The 25,068-nt window shown below is 49.0% G+C and overlaps 2 protein-coding genes and 1 long non-coding RNA gene across 3 annotated transcripts in view; 2 read left to right on the top strand and 1 right to left on the bottom strand.

The window, feature by feature from the left end:
- Positions 1–553: 553 nt before the first annotated feature.
- Positions 554–4,609, top strand: LOC113220169. The gene is made up of 2 exons (XR_003307094.1): positions 554–1,364; positions 3,017–4,609. It is a non-coding gene; the product is annotated as an uncharacterized LOC113220169 (long non-coding RNA).
- TUBB (tubulin beta class I) lies at positions 3,692–8,882 on the bottom strand. The gene is made up of 4 exons (XM_023194370.2): positions 8,525–8,882; positions 6,461–6,569; positions 6,096–6,206; positions 3,692–5,777 (listed from the first exon to the last, which is right to left on the bottom strand). The coding sequence occupies exons 1-4, from the start codon at positions 8,579–8,581 to the stop codon at positions 4,720–4,722; spliced, it is 1,335 nt and encodes a 444-aa protein (XP_023050138.1). The 5' UTR covers positions 8,582–8,882; the 3' UTR covers positions 3,692–4,719.
- A 2,756-nt stretch (positions 8,883–11,638) lies between these two features.
- Positions 11,639–25,068, top strand: part of MDC1 (mediator of DNA damage checkpoint 1) — a 17,560-nt gene continuing 4,130 nt past the window's right edge. Inside the window, 11 exon segments of the mRNA XM_023194376.3 lie at positions 11,639–11,668; positions 11,830–11,873; positions 14,801–14,939; positions 15,798–16,178; positions 16,264–16,339; positions 16,631–18,111; positions 18,265–18,324; positions 18,487–18,579; positions 21,632–22,423; positions 22,531–22,601; positions 23,581–25,067. Coding sequence (XP_023050144.2) covers positions 11,832–11,873; positions 14,801–14,939; positions 15,798–16,178; positions 16,264–16,339; positions 16,631–18,111; positions 18,265–18,324; positions 18,487–18,579; positions 21,632–22,423; positions 22,531–22,601; positions 23,581–25,067 — 4,622 coding nt within the window. The 5' untranslated portion in view covers positions 11,639–11,668; positions 11,830–11,831.

The following is a 25,068-nucleotide window of genomic DNA, read 5'->3' as shown; positions in this document are numbered from 1 at the left end:
AAAAAAAAAAAAAAAAAAAAAAAAAAAAAAGCCAGGCACAGTGGCTCATGCCTGTAATCCCAGCACTTTGGGAGGCTGAGGCGGGCGGATCATGAGGTCAGGAGATTGAGACCATCCTGGCTAACATGGTGAAACCCTGTCTGTACTAAAAATACAAAACAATTAGCCAGATATGGCATCGTGCGCCTATAGTCCCAGCTGCTGGGGAGGCTGAAGCAGGAGAATGGTGAGAACCCAGGAGGCAGAGCTTGCAGTGAGCCAAGGTTGCGCCACTGCACTCCAGCCTGGGCGACAGAGCGAGACTCCGTCTCAAAAAAAAAAAAGAGAAAAGAAATGCATATTTGGACTGGGCACTGTGGCTCATGCTTATAATCCCAGAACCTTGGGAGGCCAAGGTGGATGGATCAGCTGAGGTCAGAAGTTTGAGATCAGCCTGGCCAACATGGTGAAACCCCATCTCTATCAAAAATACAAAAATTAGCCGGGTATGGTGGCGCATACCTGTAATCCCAGCTACTCGGGAGGCTGAGGAAAGAGAATCACTTGAACTCAGGAGGCGGAGGTTGCAGTAAGCCAAGATCGCACGACTGCACTCCAGCCTGGGTAACAGAATGAGATTCCTTCTCAAAAAAAAAAAAAAAAAAAGCATATGTAAATAAAGCCCTGGATCATACCGATGACCTTCAAACTGGGTTCCTTTGAGCCTCCTGGAGGCCTGCAGTGGAATACTCATAGCTAAGGAGAGTGCAAACAAGGCTCTGCCCCTTCTCTTCTCTTGAGTGATTTATTGTATATGGATCTTGATGTCTTTGCTTAGGGAAACAGGATGAGGTAAGGCACCAGAATGAAGACTCCTGGCCGTGTGTGTTCTCCCTATAGCCCATTAGTCTAAATGGGGACCCGGGAGAGCAGGGGCCTCAACCTCCCAAATGTTCCCAAGTGTCACCTGCTGTTGTCTTTTTGCCAGGTGAATCACAAGCCTTTGCGAACAGCCTGAGCCTTCAGCCCTCACAGATGCCCGGCCTCATAGCTGAAGTTGCCTGAATGATCCTCCTGTTGCATGTAATCCACTGGCCTCCCTGAGCATGTCCATTGACAGTGAGGTCCCACCCCTCATCTCTCCTTGCCAAATAGTTTGTGCCTTGTCTTGAAGGGGGTTGCTCCCCTTGCCAACCTCACACTGCTATGATTGCCAACTCCAGCGGTCCCATGTCAGCCTTCTGATGATCCCACTCCACCCCATCTCAGCTTATTTAATTCCTAATTAAATCAGACTGTTGGAGCCTGTTGTCTAGAATACTTTCCTGACCAAGACTGAAGGATGGGCTGGAGGTTTTCAACTTTGCTACCCAAAATAAATTGCTGTAAGTAAGTACTGATACTTATCAACAGTTAATAAAACAGAAGCAACTGGAAATGAATGCTTGGCCCGGCATGGTGGCTCACACCTATAATCCCAGGACTTTGGGAGCCCAAGGCAGACAGATCATCTGAGGTCAGGAGTTCGAGACCAGCCTGGCCAACATGGCAAAACCTTGTCTCTACCAAAAATACAAAAATTAGCCAGATAGGGTGGCACGTGCGTGTAGTCCCAGCTACTTGGGAGGCTGAGACAGGAGAACAACTTGAACCTGGGAAGTGGAGGTTGCAGTGAGCCAAGATCATACCACTGCACTCTAGCCTAAGCGACAGAGTGAGACTGTTTGAAAAGAAAAAAAAATGAATGCTAGAGCCAGGTGTGGTGACTCTTGCCTGTAGTCCTAGCTACTTGGGAGGCTGAGGTGGGAGGATCACTTGAGCTCAGGAGTCTGAGGCTGTAGTGAGCCGTGATCGTACCACTGCACCCCAGCCTGGGTAACAAAGCAAGATCCTGGCTCTATTAGAAGGAAAATGAACACTAGAATGTAGCTTCCTCCCTTGCATAAAATAGGCTTTCTAGAATGGGAGAAAAGCAAGTTACTTATATACTGTCAAGAGTTTTAGAGTTAATTTTACCCCCCAACAGTGTATTATAGTCAGAAAAGCATGCTAAAATAGAAGGACTGTTGAGAATAGTATTAGTTCCCAGAATTCCTGAAAATATGGCAAAAGGAATTATTGTTTTCAGGGTAGCTTTGAGACTTGCATTGAGAACTTAAAAGCATGAGGTAGCAGATGGTACAGATTGTCTTAGAATGGGACTGTAAGGTAGCATTCCCGACTGTCTTTTTTTTTTTTAAGACAGGTCTTGGGCCGGGCGCGGTGGCTCATGCTTGTAATCCCAGCACTTTGGACCCGGCACAGTGGCTCATGCTTATAATCCCAGCACTTTGGGAGGCTGAGACGGGTGGATCACTTGAAGTCAGGAGTTTGACCAGCCCTGGCCAACGTGGTGAAACCCCATCTCTACTAAAAATACAAAAATTAGCCTGGCGTGATGGCGGGCGCCTGTAATCCCAGCTACTTGGGAAGCTGAGGCAGGAGAATTCCTGGAACCCCGGAGGCAGAAGTTGTAGTGAGCCAAGATCGCGCCAATGCGCTGCGCCCTGGGCGACAAGGCAAGACTCCATCTCAAAAAAAAAGACAAGGTCTTGCTGTCACCCAGGCTGGGGTGCAGGGGTACGGTCAGGGTTCATTGCAGCCTCGCCCTCCCACCCAACCCCCACCCTGGCCAACAACCACCACCCCCTACCCTGGTAGCTGGGACTACACACATGCCCCCCCATGCCCAGCTTTTTTTTTTTTTTTTTTTTTTTGGTTAGATGGTTCACTGTTGCCCAAGCTGGTGCGGAACTCCTGGCCTCAAGTCATTCTCCTGCCTCGGCCGCCCAGTGCTGGGATTACAGGTGGGAGCCACCATACCAGGGCTTCACTAGTTATCTTGGTGTCACAGGTTGACTAAGCCCATAGGATCACAGGAAATGGCCATGGGTACACTTAATCCAAAGGAATCCTGGGCTGGGTGGCCAAGGCCAGTTCAGCCATTTCTGGTTCAGTACATCTGGGTAGGACAAAAAACTTCCATTTATTTCTGCAGGTTTCCAGATGATGTGGATGCTGGTCTGGAAACCAGTTATGTGTGACTTGTCATTCTTCTCAGCTTCCATTTTCCAGCCCTGGATCCTGTATCTAAGCCTATGCCTTCCCCAGTTAAGACTCATTGGTGGAACTGGTGCATTGGCTCACCTGGCTCATGCCTACAGTACCAGCTGCTTGGGAGAATGAGAAGGATTGCTTGAGCCCAGGAGATCAAGGCTGCAGTGAGCCGTCAGACTCCATTAAAAAGAGTGACTGGTGCTGGGAACAGTTTGGGTACCAGAGAGAACGATGTGAGGGTCTAATTCAGTAGTGTCCTTACCAGTACCTCCCTGAAATACCAAATCGGCAGACGCCCAAGTCCCTCACATAAAATGTAGTACTTGCATATAACCTGTGTACTTTAAATCATCTCTACATTACTTGTAATACCTAATCAAATGCAAATCTTACGTAAATAGTTTACACTATTATTGTTTAGGGAATGAGAAGTCTATACATGTCCAGTACAACTATTTTCCCAATATCCAGTTGGTTGAATCCATGGATGCAGAACCCATAGATGGGACAGGGACTTAATATTGTGAAGTGTCAATTTAAGGAGAGCAGTGCACCTGAACTCAGGCCCCAGGCCTCCATCAGCAGTGTTTCCCTAAATAAGCACACATCTCGTAGCTTTTTTCAATTCCCATTTATTTTTGGCTCTTGGGGCGATGTCATCTTTTCAATATGAAAAAAAGCAACAAGTTCAACACAAAATAGAAATCTCAAATGTAGGAAAGAACAAAACCAAGTGTGTGCGGGGGGAAGCAACAGCAAAATGAAGAAATGAGATGTTGCAAAAAAAGATGGAGGGTTCCCCACTCCTCTGGGGATTGACTCAAACACTGATGTGGCAGTATACACCATTCCACAGTCAGGGCTGCTTGTTCTTTTTTGGGGGTAAGAAAAGGTGGGGATTCAGAGGACGTTTCTGGAGGCTTAGGGACCAAGGCTGGTCTCTTTCCCCCCGCCCCTGCCCCCTTGATCCCTTTCTCTGATAAGGGGAAAGGAGTTCGAATGAGGGAGGTAGAGTTGGAAAGGGAAGGATTCCACTTGACAGAGTGGGCCAGACCCCTCCAAAGAGTAGAGCTTGGAGGGAGATTGAAAGTGGAGATAATACTGCTGACACCTCCCTTGAAGCTGAGATGGGAAATGGACGTACTTGGAAATTAGTGACTTTAATAGCCTGGATTTCCCTCTCCAAAACTTTTAGAATGGAAAATCCCATCCCCTTCCTTATATAGTGACTTCTACCCACTACCTTCTACCACTTTCTACTTTGGGCTTAGGATGGTGGCCGTTATCTACATGGGTTTTCAGCACCTGGTTGGTTCTAAATGGGATCTGGATGAGACCCAGCGTCTTGGAAATTTTTAAGAGGGAAATATTAACTGGACAGATGGAAGGAATGGGCATCAGAAGGAAATACAGGGTCACCAGAATGGCAGAAACCCAGGTTTCCCAGAGTGGAAAGAGAGAGGAGACATTCAACAAACAAGTATTTATTGAGCGCCTATTATGTGCCAGGCACTGTTCTAGACCCCCCCCAGAAGAAAAAAAACAAGATAGAGGCAGCAAACACAAATTCTGAGGGCGAGGAAAGGGGCAGTTGAGTAAGACGGCTAAGGGAACTGAGAAGCCTGAGGTGATGGGGGCTCTGCCTTAGGCCTCCTCTTCGGCCTCCTCACCGAAATCCTCCTCCTCTTCTGCGGTGGCATCCTGGTACTGCTGATACTCAGAGACGAGGTCGTTCATGTTGCTCTCAGCCTCAGTGAACTCCATCTCGTCCATGCCCTCGCCTGTGTACCAGTGGAGGAAGGCCTTCCGGCGGAACATGGCAGTGAACTGCTCCGAGATGCGCTTGAAGAGCTCCTGGATGGCCGTGCTGTTGCCAATGAAGGTGACTGCCATCTTGAGGCCACGAGGTGGGATGTCACAGACAGCTGTCTTGACGTTGTTGGGGATCCATTCCACAAAGTAGCTGCTGTTTTTGTTCTGCACGTTAAGCATCTGCTCATCGACCTCCTTCATGGACATCCGACCACGGAAGACAGCGGCCACGGTGAGGTATCGGCCGTGGCGGGGGTCACAGGCAGCCATCATGTTCTTGGCATCGAAGACCTGCTGGGTGAGTTCTGGCACTGTAAGAGCTCGATATTGCTGGCTTCCACGGCTGGTGAGAGGGGCAAAGCCAGGCATAAAGAAATGGAGGCGTGGGAAGGGGACCATGTTGACTGCCAACTTGCGGAGGTCAGCATTGAGCTGGCCAGGGAAGCGGAGGCAGGTGGTGACACCGCTCATGGTGGCTGAGACAAGGTGGTTCAGATCCCCGTAGGTTGGTGTGGTCAGCTTCAGAGTACGGAAGCAGATATCATAGAGGGCCTCGTTGTCAATGCAATAGGTCTCATCAGTGTTCTCTACCAACTGATGGACGGAGAGGGTGGCATTGTAGGGCTCGACCACGGTGTCAGATACTTTGGGTGAAGGAACTACACTGAAGGTGTTCATGATGCGATCAGGGTACTCTTCTCGGATCTTGCTGATAAGGAGAGTGCCCATTCCAGAGCCTGTGCCTCCACCCAGTGAGTGGGTCAGCTGGAAGCCCTGCAGGCAGTCACAGCTCTCTGCTTCCTTCCGTACCACATCCAGGACAGAATCAACCAGCTCAGCCCCCTCTGTGTAGTGGCCTTTGGCCCAGTTGTTACCTGCCCCAGACTGACCTGGAATGCAGTCAGGAGAAAAGCTCAATTAACAGGGTATAGAAGATACATGATGTTTCCATCTTTCAACTTTAGAAATAATTCCTTTGGATGTGTCTTCTTTCTCCTTCACTGTGATGTATTCTCCCCCCACTAGCCCATAATGTACCAGCAACAGCAGGCACTACCTTTACCCTACCTCTACCCTCCATTAGATTTCAGAACACAGTTCTTAGCACTCCAGTACAACAATCATCTCCTAACTTTTGCTGTGTCCTTGCACTCAAATAAGTTGAACACGATAGTATATCATCTGCTAATATCATCTGTATAACTTACCAAATACAAAGTTGTCTGGTCTAAAGATCTGGCCAAAAGGACCTGAGCGAACAGAGTCCATGGTCCCAGGTTCTAGATCCACCAGGATGGCACGAGGAACATATTTGCCACCTACAAAGAATAAAGTTAAGAGCTGTGAGATCTGGCAGAGGGGAAGGTGTATAGATACACTGGGAATGGGAGACAGCAGGGACCCAAGACTTGTTGTTCCAGGTCCTGCCACCAGGTGGCAGAAGACGTCTTTGGCCCCGACGGTGGTTCACAAAAGGGAGAAAATGACAGATTCACCCAAAGGGGATAAGGTGTGCCCAAGAGAAGTGGGAGACAGGGAAGGGAACCTGAGCTGCCCAGGCTCCTGCCCTTACCTGTGGCTTCATTGTAGTACACGGAGATGCGGTCCAGCTGCAGGTCGCTGTCCCCGTGGTAGGTGCCGGTGGGGTCAATGCCATGTTCATCACTGATCACCTCCCAGAACTGCCGGGCAGAAGCAACGAGACCACAACAAGTCAAGTCCCAGTCAAATACGTCCCCAACTACCATTTTATTTCATCTTTTTCTTAACTTTTTTTTTTTTTTGAGACGGAGTCTGGCTCTGTTGCCAGGCTGGAGTGCAATGGCGCTATCTCGGCTCACTGCAACCTCTGCTTCCCGGGTTCAAGCGATTCTCCTGCCTCAGCCTCCGGAGTAGCTGGGACTACAGGCGCGCGCCACCACGCCCAGCTAATTTTCGTATTTTTAGTAGAGACGGGTATCACCATGTTGACCAGGATGGTCTAGATCTCTTGATCCGCCCACCTCGGCCTCCCAAAGTGCTGGGATTACAGGCGTGAGCCACCGCGCCTAGCTTCTTTTAATTTTTAAGACAGGGTCTTCCTCTGTTGCCCAGCCTGCTGTGCAGTGGTGCAATCACGGATCACTACAGCTGGAACTCCCAGGCTCAACCGATTCTCCCATCTCAGCCTCTCAAATAGCTGGGACCACAGACGCGCGCCACCACACCCAGTTAATTATTTTTTTTGTAGAGATGTGGCGGGGGGAAGGGTCTCGCTTTGTTGCCCAGGATGGTCTCAAACCCCTGAGCTGGAGCGATCCCAATTAGCCCGCCTCAGCCCCACATCTCCCATTTTAATTCCACACACGCTCAGACCGTTGTTCTAGGGCCTGGCATCCCGTATGCCTGCCACACCCTTCCCCTAGACACTCGCTCCCCCGGGAAAGCCACAGCTTTCCTTGCTCGGGATTATGTGCAGCGGGTCCCAAGTGCTCGGTGGGCGGATGGAGGTCGACCATACTTGGATAAGCGCCGCTGTCCTTCCCCCGAGCTGGGCACCGCCCCACCGCGCGGCGCACAAAAGGCTCGGAGTACTAGAAAAGAGCTGCTGCCGCAGTCGACCACCCCCACCCCGCCCTCCACGTGACTGCGGCGCACGCGCAGGTCGAGCCGCCGACAAAGGACTTCGCACGTGGGCGGGGCCAGGGGCAAGAATTCCGCGCGAGGGGCGGGGCCCGGGGTAGTGCGCCCCTGCCGGCGGGCAACGCCGCATTGTCCCCGCGCGCCAGCGGCGCCCGGGCCCCGCCCCGCAGGGCCCCGCCCTTCTGCCACAACGTAGCACCCGCACTTCCTCCCGCCCCTCCCCCGCTACACTGTAACCGCGCGCAAAAAAAAAAAAACCCTTGGCCTCGGAATTTTATTCCTTTGCTAGATTTCTCCCCCTTGATTTAAAGCGTTCTTTCTCTTCCATTAAGGCCTGAGGGACTCGTTAAAGAAAACCACACACCCCCATTTTCTCGACATATCAGTTCACGCCCTAAAGAGGTCTCGCTTAGGGGCCATGAAAGCAAGAAAAATTAATCCCGTTCTTATTCTCCTTCCACCCAGGAACAACTACAGGACGGGCTCTCCGGGGTCGCGGGCGCGCTGGGGTCCCTGATCTTTTGTGAATGGTAGCGCCCAGCGCAGCCTACCCTGGCGCATCGCCCCCCGACCTTTGCACTGGAGCTCTCTGCAGTCGCCCGACAGCCTCACCCCTTCCCGCTCCCGTTTGGCCCTACGAACCCCGCAGGGGGGGCTGGGCGGGATGCACATGGGCAAAACCTCGCCCCGCTTTGTCTCCGACTGTTTCCGCATCTCTCTCCCTGCCCGGTTCTCGGACCGTTAGAAGCCCTTTTAAGTAACATATGTCCTTGGTCTTCCCGCCCCCGAAACCCGAAGAGCCCTTTTACTAGTTTCTCCAAAATGTGCCTGCCAAGAAAAATGATTCCCAGCTTTCCAAAAGCAAATGCTACTTATTATATATATAAATGTAACAAACTTGGGAGGGGCAAAGCTTGATTAAGGATGGAGAGCGCAAATGCCCCACAACCATTTTTTCATAACTTACCTGGATTTTTCCTTCTAAAAAGAAATAAAAGAGGTGTAAAATTCTTACCTTGGCACCGATCTGGTTGCCACATTGACCGGCCTGGATGTGCACGATTTCCCTCATGGTTAAAATTTATTTATTTTTGCTCGCCTCAAGGTATGTATGGGGCAAGAAAATAAGTAATTTTTTTTTCTGCAGGTCGCAGGCTGGAAGGTTGGAATGCGCCCCAGACGCTGGAGCAGCGAGGTGCGAACGCGGCGGCAGGAAGGTTCTGAGAGGGAGAAAGGAGAGGGGAGGGCGCGGAGAGAAGGCAGGCTGGGCGGGGCGCGCGTGCGCCGGCGCTGGGAGGCGGGAGAATCGGACCCGCGCGCGGTCGGGAGACAAAGCCTCATCGAGCCTGGCCCTGATTAGTCGATGCCGGTCAGGTACCAGGCGTCCATTGGCCTCTGAGCCAGTGGACGAGCGCAGTCCTCTTTGGGAGTTGTAGTCCCCTATTGTTGTTCACGGTGCAAAATGAAGTGACGAATGGGTGGGTACCGGTTTGGTTTTTGTTGGGTTTTTGTTTTGTAAATGAAAAACGACCTTGCGCAAGATTCCTTTCCTCTGTGCCTGAGGTTTTTTAAAAAAAGTGAGCAGTTCTCGGGGATACAGGAATTGAGAAGTCTGGGGTTCCAGAAGTTGGGTGGTGAGGCACGCCCTGAAAGCTCCCAGCTGCAGTACCTCTAGGGAAGACAGAATTGCTTAGCTCAGCGAAAAATGGGGAGGAGTGTGGCACCGTGCTCTGCTACCTCTGGCCTTTGGTGACCCAAGTCATGAACTTCAGTAAGCTTCTCTGCTCCCTCAAATACTTCAAGAAGGGAATCGCCCTCTTGCTATTTCCTTGGGAATTTTCGAGTCATTGTTTTGTAAGAGAAACAAAATTGCAGCAAGGGCTTTTCAGGATAGAGATGTTGTCTGGAGAGTATGTTCAAAGAATAAAATAGTTTAGAGAAACCGACATCGAGGATTTGTGAAACTAGAAGTCTCCATCCACGTAGGAGATCTGGGCCTTAGGGCAGACTTTGAAGACACCTTGATCTTCTTGTCAAACAGGGAACTATGAAATGAGATGCCTGATAGATTTTCATTTTTTTCAGCCTACCTTTTTAGACATGTTAATGAAGTCAGTGGTTCGCTTATTTCACTGACCAGGTGGCCGCCATTGCAACTCTGCAAGATACCCAGTATTGAAAAAGGAGAGGGGGTAATTGATGGGGGAAAATTGGATGGGCCCAAGACAGAGTCCATCTGCTTCCTCCCAGAGATTTATTCACTTATTTGACAGTTAATATGTATCCACCAAATTAGGAACTATGGTTACAAAATGATTAAAAATTAGTTCCCTGTCCTCCAGGATGTTGCAGTCTGGCCACTCAGAAATGTAGTATCAAGTCAACATCATTGTTAATTCACATTCGATTACACACAGATCAATTTTTTTTTTTTTTTTTTTTTTTTGTATTTTTAGTAGAGACGGGGTTTCGCCATGTTAGACAGGGTGGCCTTGATCCGCTGACCTCGTGATTCGCCCGCCTTAGCCTCCCAAAGTGCTGGAATTACAGGCGTGAGCCACCGCGGCGGGCAGATCAATGTATTTCTAAGTTGCCTTCTAAATAAGGGAACATCAACTTGTGTAAGTCCTTTAACTTTGCAGGGCTTCAACTCCTTGTTTGTAAAATCTGCTTATTTGACTGTTGTGGACAGAATTGAGATAACTAACAGAATGGACTTTATGAATTATGCAAGTGTTATAGTTACCATTTTCTTCATGTCTTACTGTGAGATAATAAAATAGGCTGGGTGCGGTGGCTCACGCCTGTTATCTCAGCACATTGGGAGGCCCAGGTGGGAGGATCACCTGAGGTCGGGAGTTCTAGACTAGCCTGACCAACATGGAGAAACCCCGTCTCTACTAAAAATACAAAATTAGCCGGTCGTGGTAGCGCATGCCTGTAATACCAGCTACTAACGGAGGCTGAGACAGGAGAATTCCTTGAACCCAGAAGGTGGAGGTTGTGGTGGGCCGAGATGGCGCCATTGCACTCCAGCCTGGGCAACAAGAGCAAAACTCCGTCTCAAAAAACAACAAATAAATGGCCGGTCGCGGTGGCTTTCGCCTGTAATCCCACCACTTTGAGAGGCCGAGGCGGGCGGATTACCTGAGGTCAGGAGTTCAAGACCAGCCTGACCAAATGGAGAAACCCGGTCTCTACTAAAAATATAAATTAGCTGGGTGTGGTGGCGCATGCCTGTAATCCCAGCTACTTGAGAGGCTGAGGCAGGGAGAATCGCTTGAACCCGGGAGGCAGAGGTTGCTGTGAGTCGAGATCGCGCTACTGCACTCCAGCCTAGGCAACAAGAGCGAAACTCCATCTCAAAATAAATTAATTAATTAAAAAATAAAAACAAATGATTTTATCATCCTTCCCTCGCCCCTCGAAAGGTGGGGACAGCCTTTAAGACAGAGTGCAAGCCAGTTTTCTCTGTTCGACTACAGATCTTTAGGATCTTGGATTTATGAAAATGACCTCAAAATGTCCGTCAGAGATGTATTCCCGGGAAGAAATGATATGACTTCTACTACAAACCAAATCAAAAGGAAATGAAATTCCACTGCAACAAGGAGTGAAATGCCACGTCTACGGGCTGTTCTCCAAACTGCAGCCCCCAGCCACCACTGCAACCTCCAACCCACTTTCATTTCTCATGAGTCAGCGGACACCATGTCTGGGAGGACCGAGGAAAGGCGCTCTGGCCGTACCGGACACGTCGGACGTCTATGGCAGAGCCCCTCTATCCATCGCCGGCAGCTGGCGCCAGACTCTCTGGTCGCGGTTTGGAAATCTGCGCGGGAAGTGGGTGGTGGGCGGGCAAGCGGTAGTGGGTTGTCCCTTGGAGCTGCCCAATCGACGTGCATTATTCTGTTGGCGCACGGCGGCCTTCAATTACCGTCTTATTAACTGATCTCAGCAGCCTGGGAGACACCGCCCATTTGAGCTGTAAGGGGGCGGGGAGGAGGGGCGGGGATTTGGGTGTGCCTCTGCTCGACTGGCTGCAGCTGTGAAAGACAGCGGCAGCAGCCAATCAGCAAATCGGGTCTTTTCCAGCACACGCACTCGCTCCACCCGGGTCGCGACCGTTACTGGTGGCGCGCGCGGGGACTCAAAGTAGGTGAGTTCTAGGGGCCTAGCCCACGGCTCCCCGGGAGCCATCTTGGTTCCCCCAGAAGGTGGGAGGGGCATGTCTTGGGTGCGACTGGGCGGAGGTGACTTGGAAGTTCGCTTCTCGGACCATAATACTCATCCTTACCTGGCGCCCCGCTCCGAGTTTAGGTATGAAGACACGGAGACGTTGGGCCACAAGGGAACCCACTGAGGTGGGGACCAAAGATGGTGGCTCTTTGAATTGGAGCCAAGCGTGGTGGGCACCCGCTAAGATGGCCTGTCATAAAGACAGAGTTGACTCTTTGTCCATGGGGCATCCTACTTTCCCTACCTGTCAACAGTTTCCCTTTAGAGTGGCATATTTTCAGGTGAATTCCATTTATGCTATTTTCTTTTCATCTCATTTGTTCCTTCATCAGTAGGCTCGGTGATGAGCCTTCCCGAGGGCAGGGTTGATTTCCTGTTTGGTTCACAGATGTATGCCGAATACTTCAAACAGCACTAGGTATACCATAACCATTGAATGAATATGATGGACCCCAGGGGAAAGACACAGTTCCCCTAACCCGGTCCTGGAAGTGGGTGTGAAGGCAGAAATGGAAAGTAATGGTTACAGTGTAGCGAGATATCTTAGGGTAAGCACAAGTCCTTTGACCACTGTGGAACAGGCAGGATACACCAGGAACACCAGAAAGCAGGGAAGACACCAGGAAAAGGTTTGCTGAGAAAGTGACATTTGAGGCCGGGCGCGGTGGATCACGCCTGTAATCCCAACACTTTGGGAGGCCAAGGTGGGCGGATCACCTGAGGTCAGAGCTCAAGACCATGGTGAAACCCCGTCTCTACTAAAAATACAAAAATTAGCCAGGCGTGGTGGTGGGCGCCTGTAATCCCAGCTACCCCGGAGGCTGAGGCAGGAGAATCGCTTGAACCCGGGAGGCAGAGGTTACAGTGAGCCAAGATAGCACCACTGCACTCCAGCCTGGATGACAAAGCGAGATTCCGACTCAAAAAAAAAAAAAAAAGTGACATTTGAACTGAATCTTAAAGGATAGGTAGAAGTTGGACCAGAAAACTAGGTGGGGAAAAGCCAAGGAATTGGTCTAAAGCATGAAGATTTGAGGGGACAAGAACAGTGTGTTCGAAAGACTGGGGAAAAAGTCTGGCTGAACCATAGGGTTTTGCAGGTGAGGGGCAGGCATTACAAGATGTGAATTTCAGATCATGGAGAGTCTTGCTAAGGAGTTTAGATTTTATTCTGTGTGCACGAAAAACCATCAGAAGATTTTAGAGGAAAGACATTATCTGGGTGATTTGGGGCAAATCTTAACGTTATATACGCTTATATATGTTTCAAGGAGATCTGAAAATCTTAACCCAGCTATGTTGCAGTTTCTTTATCTGAAGAAATGGAAGATAATAATACCTACTTTACAAGGTTCTTGTGAAGATTAAATGAGTTAGAGTCAATATAAAGTAATTAGAACAGTGCTTGACACATAGGAAGCCTCTATATATGTCATCTTTTGTTATCGTTTTTTGCAGTTGCATCTGATCATACTGAGGTGGTCTGGTAAAGTATAAAAAGCATGGGCTAAAAAAGAAAGAAAAACAACCGGGAACAGTGGCTCACGCTTGTAATCCCAGCACTTTGGGAGGCCAAGGTGGGCGGATCACCTGAGGTCAAGGGTTCGAGTCCACCCTGGCCAATATGGCAAAACCCCGTGTCTTCTAAAAATATAAAAATTAGCTGGGCGTGGCAGCTCGTGCCTGTAGTCCCAGCTACTTGGGAGGCTGAGGCAGGAGAATGGCTTGAACCCAGTAGACAGAGGTTGCAGAGAGCCAAGATCGTGCCACTGCACTTCAGCCTGGGCGACAGAGCAAGACTCCGTCTCAAAAAAAAAAAAAAAAAAAAAGGAGAAAGACAAAAAGAAGCATGGGTTTTGCAGCCAGAAGCACATTTATTCTTGTTCACTTAACCTGCTGGGATATCCTGAGCAAACTATTGAATATATGTTTAGTATTAGTTTCCTAAATGCCTGCCTCATATGTTTACTATGCCTGACCATAAGACAATGCCCAACACATGCTTGGCATGTGTTAGCAAAATAGCATTTTTCAAATTGTGGGTTGCAATCCAGTAGTGGATAGTGAAATCAATTTAGTAGGTTACAAATCAGCATTTAAAATATGTAGAACAGAAAAAAATAGAATGAAAAATATCAGTATATTGTACATAGTAAGGATAAACATTGTCTCTTTCTCAGAACTTGTTTCTATAAACAAGCACATGTTTTTACCTATTTGTGTACTTGGGACATTACAATATTACTTTTTTTTTTTTTTTCTGAGATGGAGTTTCACTCTTGTTGCCCAGGCTGGAGTGCAATGGTATCATCTCGGCTCACCGCAACCTCCACGCCCTGGGTTCAAGCGATTCTTCTGCCTCTGCCTCCCAAGTAACTGGGATTACAGGCATGAGCCACCATGCCCAGCTAATTTTTGTATTTTTAGTAGAGACAGAGTTTCTCCATGTTGGTCACACTGGTCTCAAACTCCTGACCTCAAGTGATATGCCTTTCTCAGCCTAGCAAAGTGTTGGGATTACAGGCCTGAGTCACCACACCTGGCCTACAATATTTCTTGCTCTGCGTCATGGTCAAACTATGTTTTAAGGGCCAGACCCAGTGGCTCACACCTGTAATCCCATCACTTTGGTGGACCAAGGCAGGCGAATCACTTGCGGTCAGGAGTTCAAGATGAAACCTAGCCAACATGGTAAAACTCCATCTCTACTAAAAATACAAAAATTAGCCAGGCGTGGTGGCAGGTGCCTGTAATCCCAGCTATTCAGGAGGCTGAAGTGAGAGAATTGCTTGAACCCGGGAGGCAGAGGTTGCAGTGGGCCCAAGATCTTACCACTGCACTCCAGCCTGGGGAACAGAATGAGACTCTCTCTCAAAAAAAAAAAAAAAAAAGTTTTAAGTGCTTCAGAAGGTTAACAACAGAAAGATTGGTGGAAAGAGAAGCATCAACATTCATAATGATCCAGTTTACCCCCCAGGTTTCAGTCTGATAACTCTGATGTTGTTTATGTGAACCAATAATGAGGATAATTGATAATGTGTATCCTTCCCAGATCATGGAGGACACCCAGGCTATTGACTGGGATATCGAAGAAGAGGAGGAGACAGAGCAATCCAGTGAATCCTTGAGGTGTAATGTGGAGCCAGTAGGGCGGCTACATATCTTTAGTGGTGCCCATGGACCAGAAAAAGGTCAGAGGGTATTGGATGCTCAAGTATTGATATAGGTCTTTTATTTTTGTGGGAAGGTATTTGGAGGGTCGCAAGAAGTTTATGAATGTTTCAACGAGATGTGAATTTTTCTTTTTTTATGAATGGAGGAGATGGGGCCGATTGAGTTGATTGTTGTAGGCTACTGCCCTGGACTCACTAGAAGTGATTTTACTTGGATAAGAGAAGATTAAGAGATTGAAATGAAGTTTGGTGCAGTGACTCACACCTGTATTTCCAGTGCTTCGAGAGGCTAAGGCGGAACGATCACTTGAGACTAGGAGTTAGAGACCAGCCTGGGTAGCATAGCAAGACCGTGTCTCTACAAAAAAATTTTAAAATTAGCCAGGTGTGGTGGTTCATTGCACATCTGTAGTCCCACCTACTTGGGAGGCTGAGCCAGGATGATCACTTGAACCCAGGAGTTCAAGATTGCACTGATCTATGATCATGCCACTGTATTCCAACCTGGGTGACAGAATGAGACCCTGTCTCAAAAAAAATAATAATTAAATAAAATCCAATTGTGTGCTCTGGAGATGGATGGTAGTGATGATTGCACAACAATGTGAATGCACTTAATGCCACTGAACTGTACACTTACAATTATTAAGGTGATACATTTTGTGTTATGTATATTTTATAACAGTAAAAAAAAAATCCATTGTGGATGGATGGGGTATCACATATACTTTTTCAGTACCTAGATGTCCTAGGGCCTTCTATTTTTCTAATGCATACGGAGGCCTTGAGGGAGTAGTAGAGTACCTAATAGGCACTTTTTCCTAATGACAGGCCAGGACTCTGACCCTGGAACTTACCTGCCTCTCTAATTCTTAGATTTCCCACTACACCTCGGGAAGAATGTGGTAGGCCGAATGCCTGACTGCTCTGTGGCCCTGCCCTTTCCATCTATCTCCAAACAACATGCAGAGATTGAAATCTTAGCCTGGGACAAGGCACCTATCCTCCGAGACTGTGGGAGCCTTAATGGTACTCAAATCCTGAGACCTCCTAAGGTTTTGAGCCCTGGGGTGAGTCACCGTCTGAGGGACCAGGAATTGATTCTCTTTGCTGACTTGCTCTGCCAGTACCATCGCCTGGATGTCTCTCTGCCCTTTGTCTCCCGGGGCCCTCTGACTGTAGAAGAGACACCCAGGGTACAGGGAGGAACTCAACCCCAGAGGCTTCTGTTAGCTGAGGACTCAGAGGAGGAAGTAGGTAAGTTTGTATATTGGCAGGGCGAACAAGGAGACAGGAATAATGAGTGTACAATTGTCAACTTATTCTTTTCTGTTCTTGACAGATTTTCTTTCTGAAAGGCGTGTGGTAAAAAAATCAAGGACCACATCTTCCCCCGTGGCAATGATAGTTCCAGAGAGGTGAGTGCCAAAGAGTCAGACACCTGAGTCTTCAAAACGAGGAAGAACCAGGGGCTGGAGGATCAATCTCTAAAAGAGATGATTATCCTGAGAGTTGGGGCTGGGGAACCATACATATTCATTCACTCAGCTGAATGTTTATGGAGCACCTCCGATGTGCCAAGTGGAAAACAAATTGGAAACAGAAGAAGAAATACTACCTTGTGTCTCCCCTCAAGGTGGTCACAGTTGAGTTGGGGTATCCCTTCCAGGGAAGTAAATTCTATCGACTCTCTTTTCTTCCCTTCACAGTGATGAAGAGGGGCATTCCCCTGTCCTGGGTGGCCCTGGGCCGCCTTTTGCCTTCAATTTGAACAGTGACACAGATGCGGAAGAAGGTCAGCAATCAGCCACAGAGGAGGCCTCCTCAGCTGCCAGAAGAGGTGCCACTATAGAGGCAGAGCAGTCTGAAGCTGAAGTTGGAACTGAAATCCAGCTTGAAAAGGATCAGCCTTCAGTGAAGGAGAGGGACAATGACACAAAAGTCAAGAGGGGTGCAGGGAATGGGGTGGTTCTAGCTGGGGTAATTCTGGAGAGGAGCCAACCTCCTGGAGAGGATAGTGACACAGATGTGGATGATGACAGCAGGCCTCCTGGAAGGCCAGCTGAGGTCCATTTGGAAAAGGCTCAGCCTTTTGGCTTCATCGACAGCGACACCGATGCGGAAGAAGTGGGGATTCCAGCAACCCCAGTTGTCGTTCCTATGAAGAAGAGGAAGATCTTTCATGGAGTTGGTACAAGGGGTCCTGGAGCACCAGGCCTGTCCCATCTGCAGGAGAGCCAGGCTGGTAGTGATACAGATGTGGAGGAAGGCAAGACCCCACAGGCTGTCCCTCTGGAGAAAAGCCAAGCTTCCATGGTTATCAACAGCGATACAGATGATGAGGAAGAAGTCTCAGCAGCGCTGACTTTGGCACGTCTGAAAGAGAGCCAGCCTGCTGTATGGAACAGAGATGCAGAAGAGGACATGGCCCACCATGTGGTCCTTCTCCAGCGAAGCCAAACCACCACTGGGAGAGACAGTGACACAGATGTGGAGGAGGAAGAGCTCCCAGTGGAAAATGCAGAAACTGTCCCCAAGGCTCACACAAAGATTAGAGCCCTTGTTAGAGCACATTCAGAAAAGGACCAACCTCCTTTTGGGGACAGTGATGACAGTGTGGAAGCAGATAAGAGCTCACCTGGGATCCACCTGGAAAGAAGCCAAGCCTCCATCACAGTGGACATCAACACAAAAGTAGAGGAGGAAGTCCCGCCAGGGTCAGCCATTGTACATATGAAGAAGCATCAGGTGTCTATGGAGGGGACAAATCAAACAGATGTGAAAGCAGACGGGGGACCAGCAAAGCTGCTTGTGGTATCTCTAGAGGAAGCCTGGCCTCCGCATGGGGACTGTGAAACAGATGCGGAGGAGGGCACCTCCTTAGCAGCCTCAGCAGTTACAGATGCAAGAAGGAGCCATCTTCCAGCAGAAGGGGATGCTGGGGCAGAGTGGACTGCAGCTTGTCTTAAGCAGGAGAGAGCTTATGAGGTGGGGGCCCAGGGTGGGTCACCTGTGGCACAAGTGGAGCAGGACCTCCCTACCTCAAGAGAGAACCTCACAGATCTGGTGGTGGACACAGACATTCCAGGGGAATCCACCCAGCCACAGAGAGAGGGAGCCCAGGTCCCCAGAGGAAGGGAGAGAGAACAACATGTGGGTAGGACCAAGGACTCTGAAGACAACTGTGATGGTAAGTGCTGGTCTTCCATCCTTGACCTCTGAAATAAACCAGGGTTCTAACAGCTGGGGTTGGGGAGAGAAAGGTAGAGATTATTTAAGGAGTTTAGTGTCAGGTATGATTTTTTTTTTTTTTTTTAATTATCTAATATTCCTCCCCTACCAGATTCTGAAGATCCAGACCTACAAGCTACCCAATGCTTTCTGGAGAATCAGGGCCTGGAAGGTGAGGACTTCTGTGTTATTTGAATCCTGTACCAGTGGGAGCTGGGAGATTAGACTGGTGGTCCTTGAAGGGTAAACGCTAGTGTGGGTAGGGTAGAAGACCAGGAATCAGACCCTGCAGTAGTATGGAGGAGATGTACTTAGGTCATCTTTTCCTATACAGCAGTCCAGAGCATGGAGGATGAACCTACCCAGGCCTTCATGTTGACTCCACCCCAAGAACTTGGCCCTTCCCATTGCAGCTTCCAGACAACAGGTACAAGAAACTCTTACCTCCTCTGTGCCCCCAATTTTGCATTCTCTTTCTTTTTCCTTTGTTGCTCAGGCTGGAGTGCAGTGGCGCCGTCTCGGCTCACTGTAACCTCCACCTCCCAGGCGGTTTCTCTTCCTTCAGCTTCCCAAGTAGCTGGGATTACAGCCGCCTGTCACCATGCTTGGCTAATTTTTTTGTATTTTTAGTAGAGACAGGGTTTCACCATGTTGGCCAGGCTGGTCTCGAACTCCTGACCTCAAGTGATCCGCCTGCCTCAGCCTCCCAAAATGCTAGGATTGCAGGCGTGAGCCACTGCGCCCGGCCTGCATTCTTTCTTGATTTGCCTTCCTACATGTTTCTTTCATACTCTGATCACAATCAACCCTCTGTATATGCGAGTTTGTGTCCGTGAATTCAACCAGCTGCAGACTGAAAATATTTAGGGACTGGCCTGGGCAACAGAGAGAGACCTAGTCTCCACAAAAATGAAAAAATTAGCCCAGCATAGTAGTGAGCACCTGTAGTCCCAGCTACATGGGAGGTTCACTTGAGCCCAGCCTGGGCAATAACCTTTCCCTCAACCCCCACCCATAATGTCTCTTAAAAAAAAAACACATTATTGCATCACTATTCACAATAGGCAAGATATGCAACCAAACTAAATGTCCATCAACAGATGAATGGATAAAGAAAATGTAGGCCAGGGTCGGGCACAGTGGCTCACGCCTCTAATCCCAGCACTTTGGGAGGCCAAGGCAGGCAGATCACCTGAGGTTGGGAGTTCGAGAACAGCCTGACCAACATGGAGAAACCCCGTCTCTACTAAAAATACAAAATTAGCTGGGTGTGGTGGCGCATGCCTGTAATCCCAGCTACTCAGGAGGCTGAGTCAGGAGAATCCCTTGAACCTGGGAGGCGGAGGTTGTGGTGAGCTGAGATTGTGCTATCACACTCCAGCCTGGGCAACAAGAGTGAAACTCTGTCTCAAAAACAATAGAAAGAAAAGAAAACGTAGGCCGGGCACAGTGCCTAATGCCTGTGATCTCAGCACTTTGGGAGGCCGAAGTGGGTGGATCACATGAGGTCAGGAGTTTGAGACCAGCCTGGCCAACATGGTGAAACCCTGTCTCTACTAAAAATACAAAAATTAGCTGGGCATGGTGGCGGGTGCCTGTAGTCTCAGCTACTCAGGAGGCTGAAGCAGGAGATTCACTTGAACCCCGGAGGCAGAGGTTGCAGTGAGCCAAGATCACGCCACTGCACTCCAATGTGGGTGACAGAGTGAGACTTCGTCTCAAATAAAAAAAAGAAAATGTGTATATAGGCTGGGTGCGGTGGCTCAAAATACAAAAATTAGCTGGGCATGGTGGCATGCACTTATAGTCTTAGCTACTTGGGAAGCTGAGATGGGAGGATTGCTGGAGCCTAAGACACAGAGATTGCAGTGAGCTGAGATCACACCACTGCACTCCAAACTGGGCGACAGAGCAAGACTCAATCTAAAAAAGAAAATGTGTGTATATACACAATGGAACAGTATTCAGCCACAAAAGAGAATGAAATCCTGTCACCTGCAGCAACATGGATGAACCCTGAGGACATTATGTTAAGTGAAATAAGTCGGAACAGAAAGGCAAATATTGCACGCTCACTCATGTGGCAGCTAAAAACATGGATCTCATGGAAGTAGAGAGTAGAATGATGGTTACCAAAGGCTGGGAAGGGTAGAGGGACAGGACGCATAAAGAGGTTGGTTAATGGATACAAAAATATAGTCAAGATTGAATGAATAAGTTCTAGTATTCAGTTCCACAGTAGGGTTACTATAGTTAATAATTTATTGTATATTTCAAAATAGCTAGAAGAGATTTGATATGTTTCCAATACAAAGAAGTGGTAAATGTTTGAGATAGTGGATATCCCAATTATCTTGGTTTTATCATTGTACACTGTATGCATGAGTCAAAATAGCACAGGTACCCCATAAATATGTACCATTATTATGTGTCGATGAAAAAGAAAATATGGTATATATACACAGTGGAATACTATTCAGCCTTTAAAAAGTAGGAAATTCCAGCCAAGCATGGTGGCTCACACTGGTAATCCCAGCACTTTGGGAGGCTAGGATGGGCGGATCACTTGAGTCCAAGAGTTCAAGACCAAACCCCATATCTACAACAAATACAAAAAAATTAGCCGGGCGCATTGGCACATGCTATAGTCCCAGCTACTCAGGAGGCTGAGGTGAGAGGATCTCCTGAGCCCAGCAATTGGAAGTTACAGTGAGCCAACATCATGCCACTGCACTCCAGCCTGGGTGACAGAGTGAGACTGTGTCTCAAAAAGAAAAAGAGAGAGACTATTCAGGGAACTCTCTTATCAGGCTATGATTTTTTTTTTTTTTAATTTTTTTTTATTTTTTTGAGACAGGGTCTCTGTCACTCAGGCTGGAGTGCAGTGGTATGATGAGAGACTATTCAGGGAACACATATTAGGCTATGATGTTTTTCTTTTTGTTGTTGGGTTTTTTTTTCTTTTTTTTTTTTTTTTGAGACAGGGTCTCTGTCACTCAGGCTGAAGTGCAGTGGTATGATCGCAGCTCACTACAGTCTTGACTTCTGGGGTTCAAATAGTTCTTCTACCTCAACCTCCTGGGTAGCTGAGACTACAGGACTACAGGTCCTTGCCCCCACACCTGGCTAATTTTTTTTGTATTTTTTGTAGAGATGGGGTTTTGCCATGTTGTCCAGGCTAGTCTCAAACTCCTGACCTCAAGCAATCCTCATGTCTTGGCCTCCCAAAGTGCTGGGATTACATGTCTGAGCCACCATGCCCGCCCAAGGCTATGACCTTTTTGAGACAAACGTTAAATGTTATAACTACCACCCTTATTCCCAGCTTTCCTTTAATAACCTGTTCAGATTTATTATTTATGAGTTTATCTAAATCCTTTCTCATCATATTTATTATGTCAACCTGTACTTCCCTTTCCCTCCTCCTCTCCTTCTTCTCTCTCTCTCCCCCTCTCTCTCTCTTCCTTCCTCCCTTCCAGGTACCCTAGATGAACCATGGGAGGTCCTGGCTACACAGCCATTCTGTCTGAGAGAGTCTGAGGACTCTGAGACCCAGCCTTTTGACACCCACCTTGAGGCCTATGGACCTTGCCTGTCTCCACCTAGGGCAATACCAGGAGACCAACATCCAAAGAGCCCAGTTCACACAGAGCCAATGGGGATTCAAGGCAGAGGGAGGCAGACTGTGGATAAAGGCATGGGTATACCAAAAGAAACAGCAGACAGGATGGGCCCTGAGAGAGGGCCACTGGAGAGAGAAACTGAGAAACTGCTACTGGAAAGACAGACAGATGTGACAGGAGACGAACAATTAACCAGGGATATACAGGACAGAGAACAAAAACAGTTGTTAGCTAGAGACACCCAGAGACAAGAATCTGACAAAAATGGGGAAAGTGCAAGTCCTGAAAGAGATAGGGAGAGTTTGAAGGTAGAAATTGAGACATCCGAGGAAATACAAGAGAAACAATTACAGAAGCAGACCCTTCCAAGCAAAGCATTTGAGAGAGAAGTAGAGAGACCAGTAGCAGACAGAGAGTGTGAGCCCACTGAGTTAGAAGAGAATGTACCCAAAGTGATCCTGGAGAGAGACGCACAGAGAGGGGAGCCAGAGGGAGGAAGCCAGGACCAGAAAGGGCAGGCCTCCAGCCCAACACCAGAGCCTGGGGTGGGGGCGGGGGACCTTCCGGGACCTACCTCAGCTCCCGTACCTTCTGGGAGCCAGTCAGGTGGAAGGGGATCCCCAGTGAGCCCCAGGAGGCATCAGAAAGGTAAGTGAAGGCAGAGGGGAACTCAAGGTGATGCACAGGCCTCATAATAACCCCTGGGCAACCAGCTGCTTGGAACTCAGCCACCTTTGTGTTTATTTTCTGTCTAGGCCTCCTGAATTGCAAGATGCCACCCACTGAGAAGGCTTCCAGGATCAGAGCTGCTGAGAAAGCTTCCAGGGTGAGAGCTGCTTTTTCTACCTCCTACTCCACAAGTTATCTCTATATCCTCTCCAATGCTCCTTCACCTAGCCTCACTTTAATCTATTCCTTTCTCATTATTCAGTTTTCTTCCATTTTTATCACTCCTCGATTGGCTTCTATTCCTTTATCCTCGGCACCCATTGTTTTCCATATCTGTTTCCCAAGTTATATCTCCTACCTGACTCAAAAGAAAGACCCTTTGTGTTTCTTCTTTCTTTGCCCCAGCCATTCTTTTCATTACCATCATCCATGTGTGGAGAACACTATAGTAGCATTATGGAGACAGGTCCATGGGGAAAAGGTAGCTTCCCAGGTATATCCTAGTCTAATGGAGGAGAGATCATAGACAGAAAGGGAAATCCAGTGAGCATATTTTTTGTTTGGTTTTTGTTCTTTTTTGAGACAGAGTATCTCTCTGTCACCCTGACTGGAGTGTGCAGTGGCGTCATCTTGGCTCACTGCAACCTCCGTCTCCCGGGTTCAAGCGATTCTCCTGCTGCAGCCTCCCAAGTAGCTGGGACTACATGTGCATGTCACCACGCCCAGCTAATTTTTGTGTGTTTTTTTGAGATAGAGGCTCACTCTGTCACCCAGGCTGGAGTGCAGTGGCGCGATCTTGGCTCACTACAACCTCTGCCTCCCAGGTTCAAGTGATTCTCCTGCCTCAGCCTCCCAAGTAGCTGGGACTACAGGCACCTGCCAACACACCCGGCTAATTTTTTTTGTATTTTTAGTAGAGACGGGGTTTCACTATGTTGGCCAGGCTGGTCTTGAACTCCTGACCTCGTGATCCACCCTCCTTGGCCTCCCAAGGTGCTGGGATTATAGCCGTGAGCCACCACGCCTGAGCGAAATCCAGTAAGCCTATCTAACCATAAACAAGTATCAAGAACAGTATCCAAGTTCTATCTCTTTTCTCCACCTCCTCCCCCTCACTTGCTTCTGTTTCTCCCTAGGGCGATCAGGAATCTCCAGATGCTTGTCTGCCTCCTACAGTGCCTGAAGCCTCAGCCCCACCCCAAAAGCCCCTTAACTCTCAGAGCCAGAAACATCTTGCACCTCAGCCTCTTCTTTCTCCCCTTTCACCTTCTATCGAGCCAGCCATTCGTAAGACCGGGCAGGATAGGAGTCAGGAAGCTCCAGAGACTCCCTTGTCCTCAGAGCTGGAGCCTTTCCACCCAAAGCCTAAAATCATAACTCGGAAGTCCTCCAGGATGACACCCTTTCCAGCTACCTCTGCTGCCCCTGAGCCCTACCCTTCCACCTCCATAGCCCAGCCAGTCACCCCCAAGCCCACATCTCAGGCCACTAGGAGCAGGACAAATAGGTCCTCTGTCAAGACCCCTGAACCAGTTGTGCCCACAGTCCCTGAGCTCCAGCCTTCCACCTCTACAGACCAACCTGTCACCCCCAAGCCCACATCTCAGGCCACTAGGAGCAGGACAAATAGGTCCTCTGTCAAGACTCCTAAACCAGTTGTCCCCACAGTCCCTGAGCTCCAGCCTTCCACCTCCACAGACCAGCCTGTCGCCTCTGAGCCCACATCTCGGGCTACTAGGGGAAGAAAAAATAGATCCTCTGTCAAGACCCCTGAAACAGTTGTGCCCACAGCCCTTGAGCTCCAGCCTTCCACCTCCACAGACCAACCTGTCACCCCCAAGCCCACATCTCGGACCACTAGGAGCAGGACAAATATGTCCTCTGTCAAGACCCCTGAATCGACTGTCCCTGTAGCCCCTGAGCTCCAGCCTTCCACCTGCACAGAGCAGCCTGTCACCTCTGAGCCCACATATCAGGCTACTAGGGGAAGAAAAAATAGATCCTCTGTCAAGACCCCTGAAACAGTTGTGGCCACAGCCCCTAAGCTCCAGCCTTCCACCTCCACAAACCAACCTATCACTCCTGAGCCCACATCTCAGGCCACCAGGGGTAGGACAAATAGGTCCTCTGTCAAGAGCCCTGAAACAGTTCTCCCCACAGCCCCTGAGCTCCAGCCTTCCACCTCCACACACCAGCCAGTCACTCCCAAGTGCACATCTCAGGCCACCAGGGGCAGGACAAATAGGTCCTCCGTCAAGACCCCTGAACCAGTTGTCTCCACAGCCCCTGAGCTCCAGCCTTCCACCTCCACACACCAGCCTATTACCCCCGAGCCTACATCTCAGGCTACTAGGGGAAGAACAGATAGACCCTCTGTCAAGACTCTTGAAACAGTTGTGCCCACAGCCCCTGAGCTCCAGGCTTCCACCTCCACAGACCAGCCTGTCACCTCTGAGCCCACATTTCGGACCACTAGGGGAAGAAAAAATAGGTCTTCTGTCAAGACCCCCGAAACAGTTGTGCCCACAGCGCCTGAGCCCCATCCTACCACCTCCACAGACCAGCCTGTCACCCCCAAGCCCACATCTCGGGCCACTAGGGGCAGGACAAATAGGTCCTCTGTC

Source organism: Piliocolobus tephrosceles, chromosome 5, assembly GCF_002776525.5.
Source record: "Piliocolobus tephrosceles isolate RC106 chromosome 5, ASM277652v3, whole genome shotgun sequence".
NCBI lineage: Eukaryota > Metazoa > Chordata > Mammalia > Primates > Cercopithecidae > Piliocolobus > Piliocolobus tephrosceles.
The sequence above is the reverse complement of the archived record's forward strand: the minus strand, read 5'-3'. Positions and strand labels throughout refer to the sequence as shown.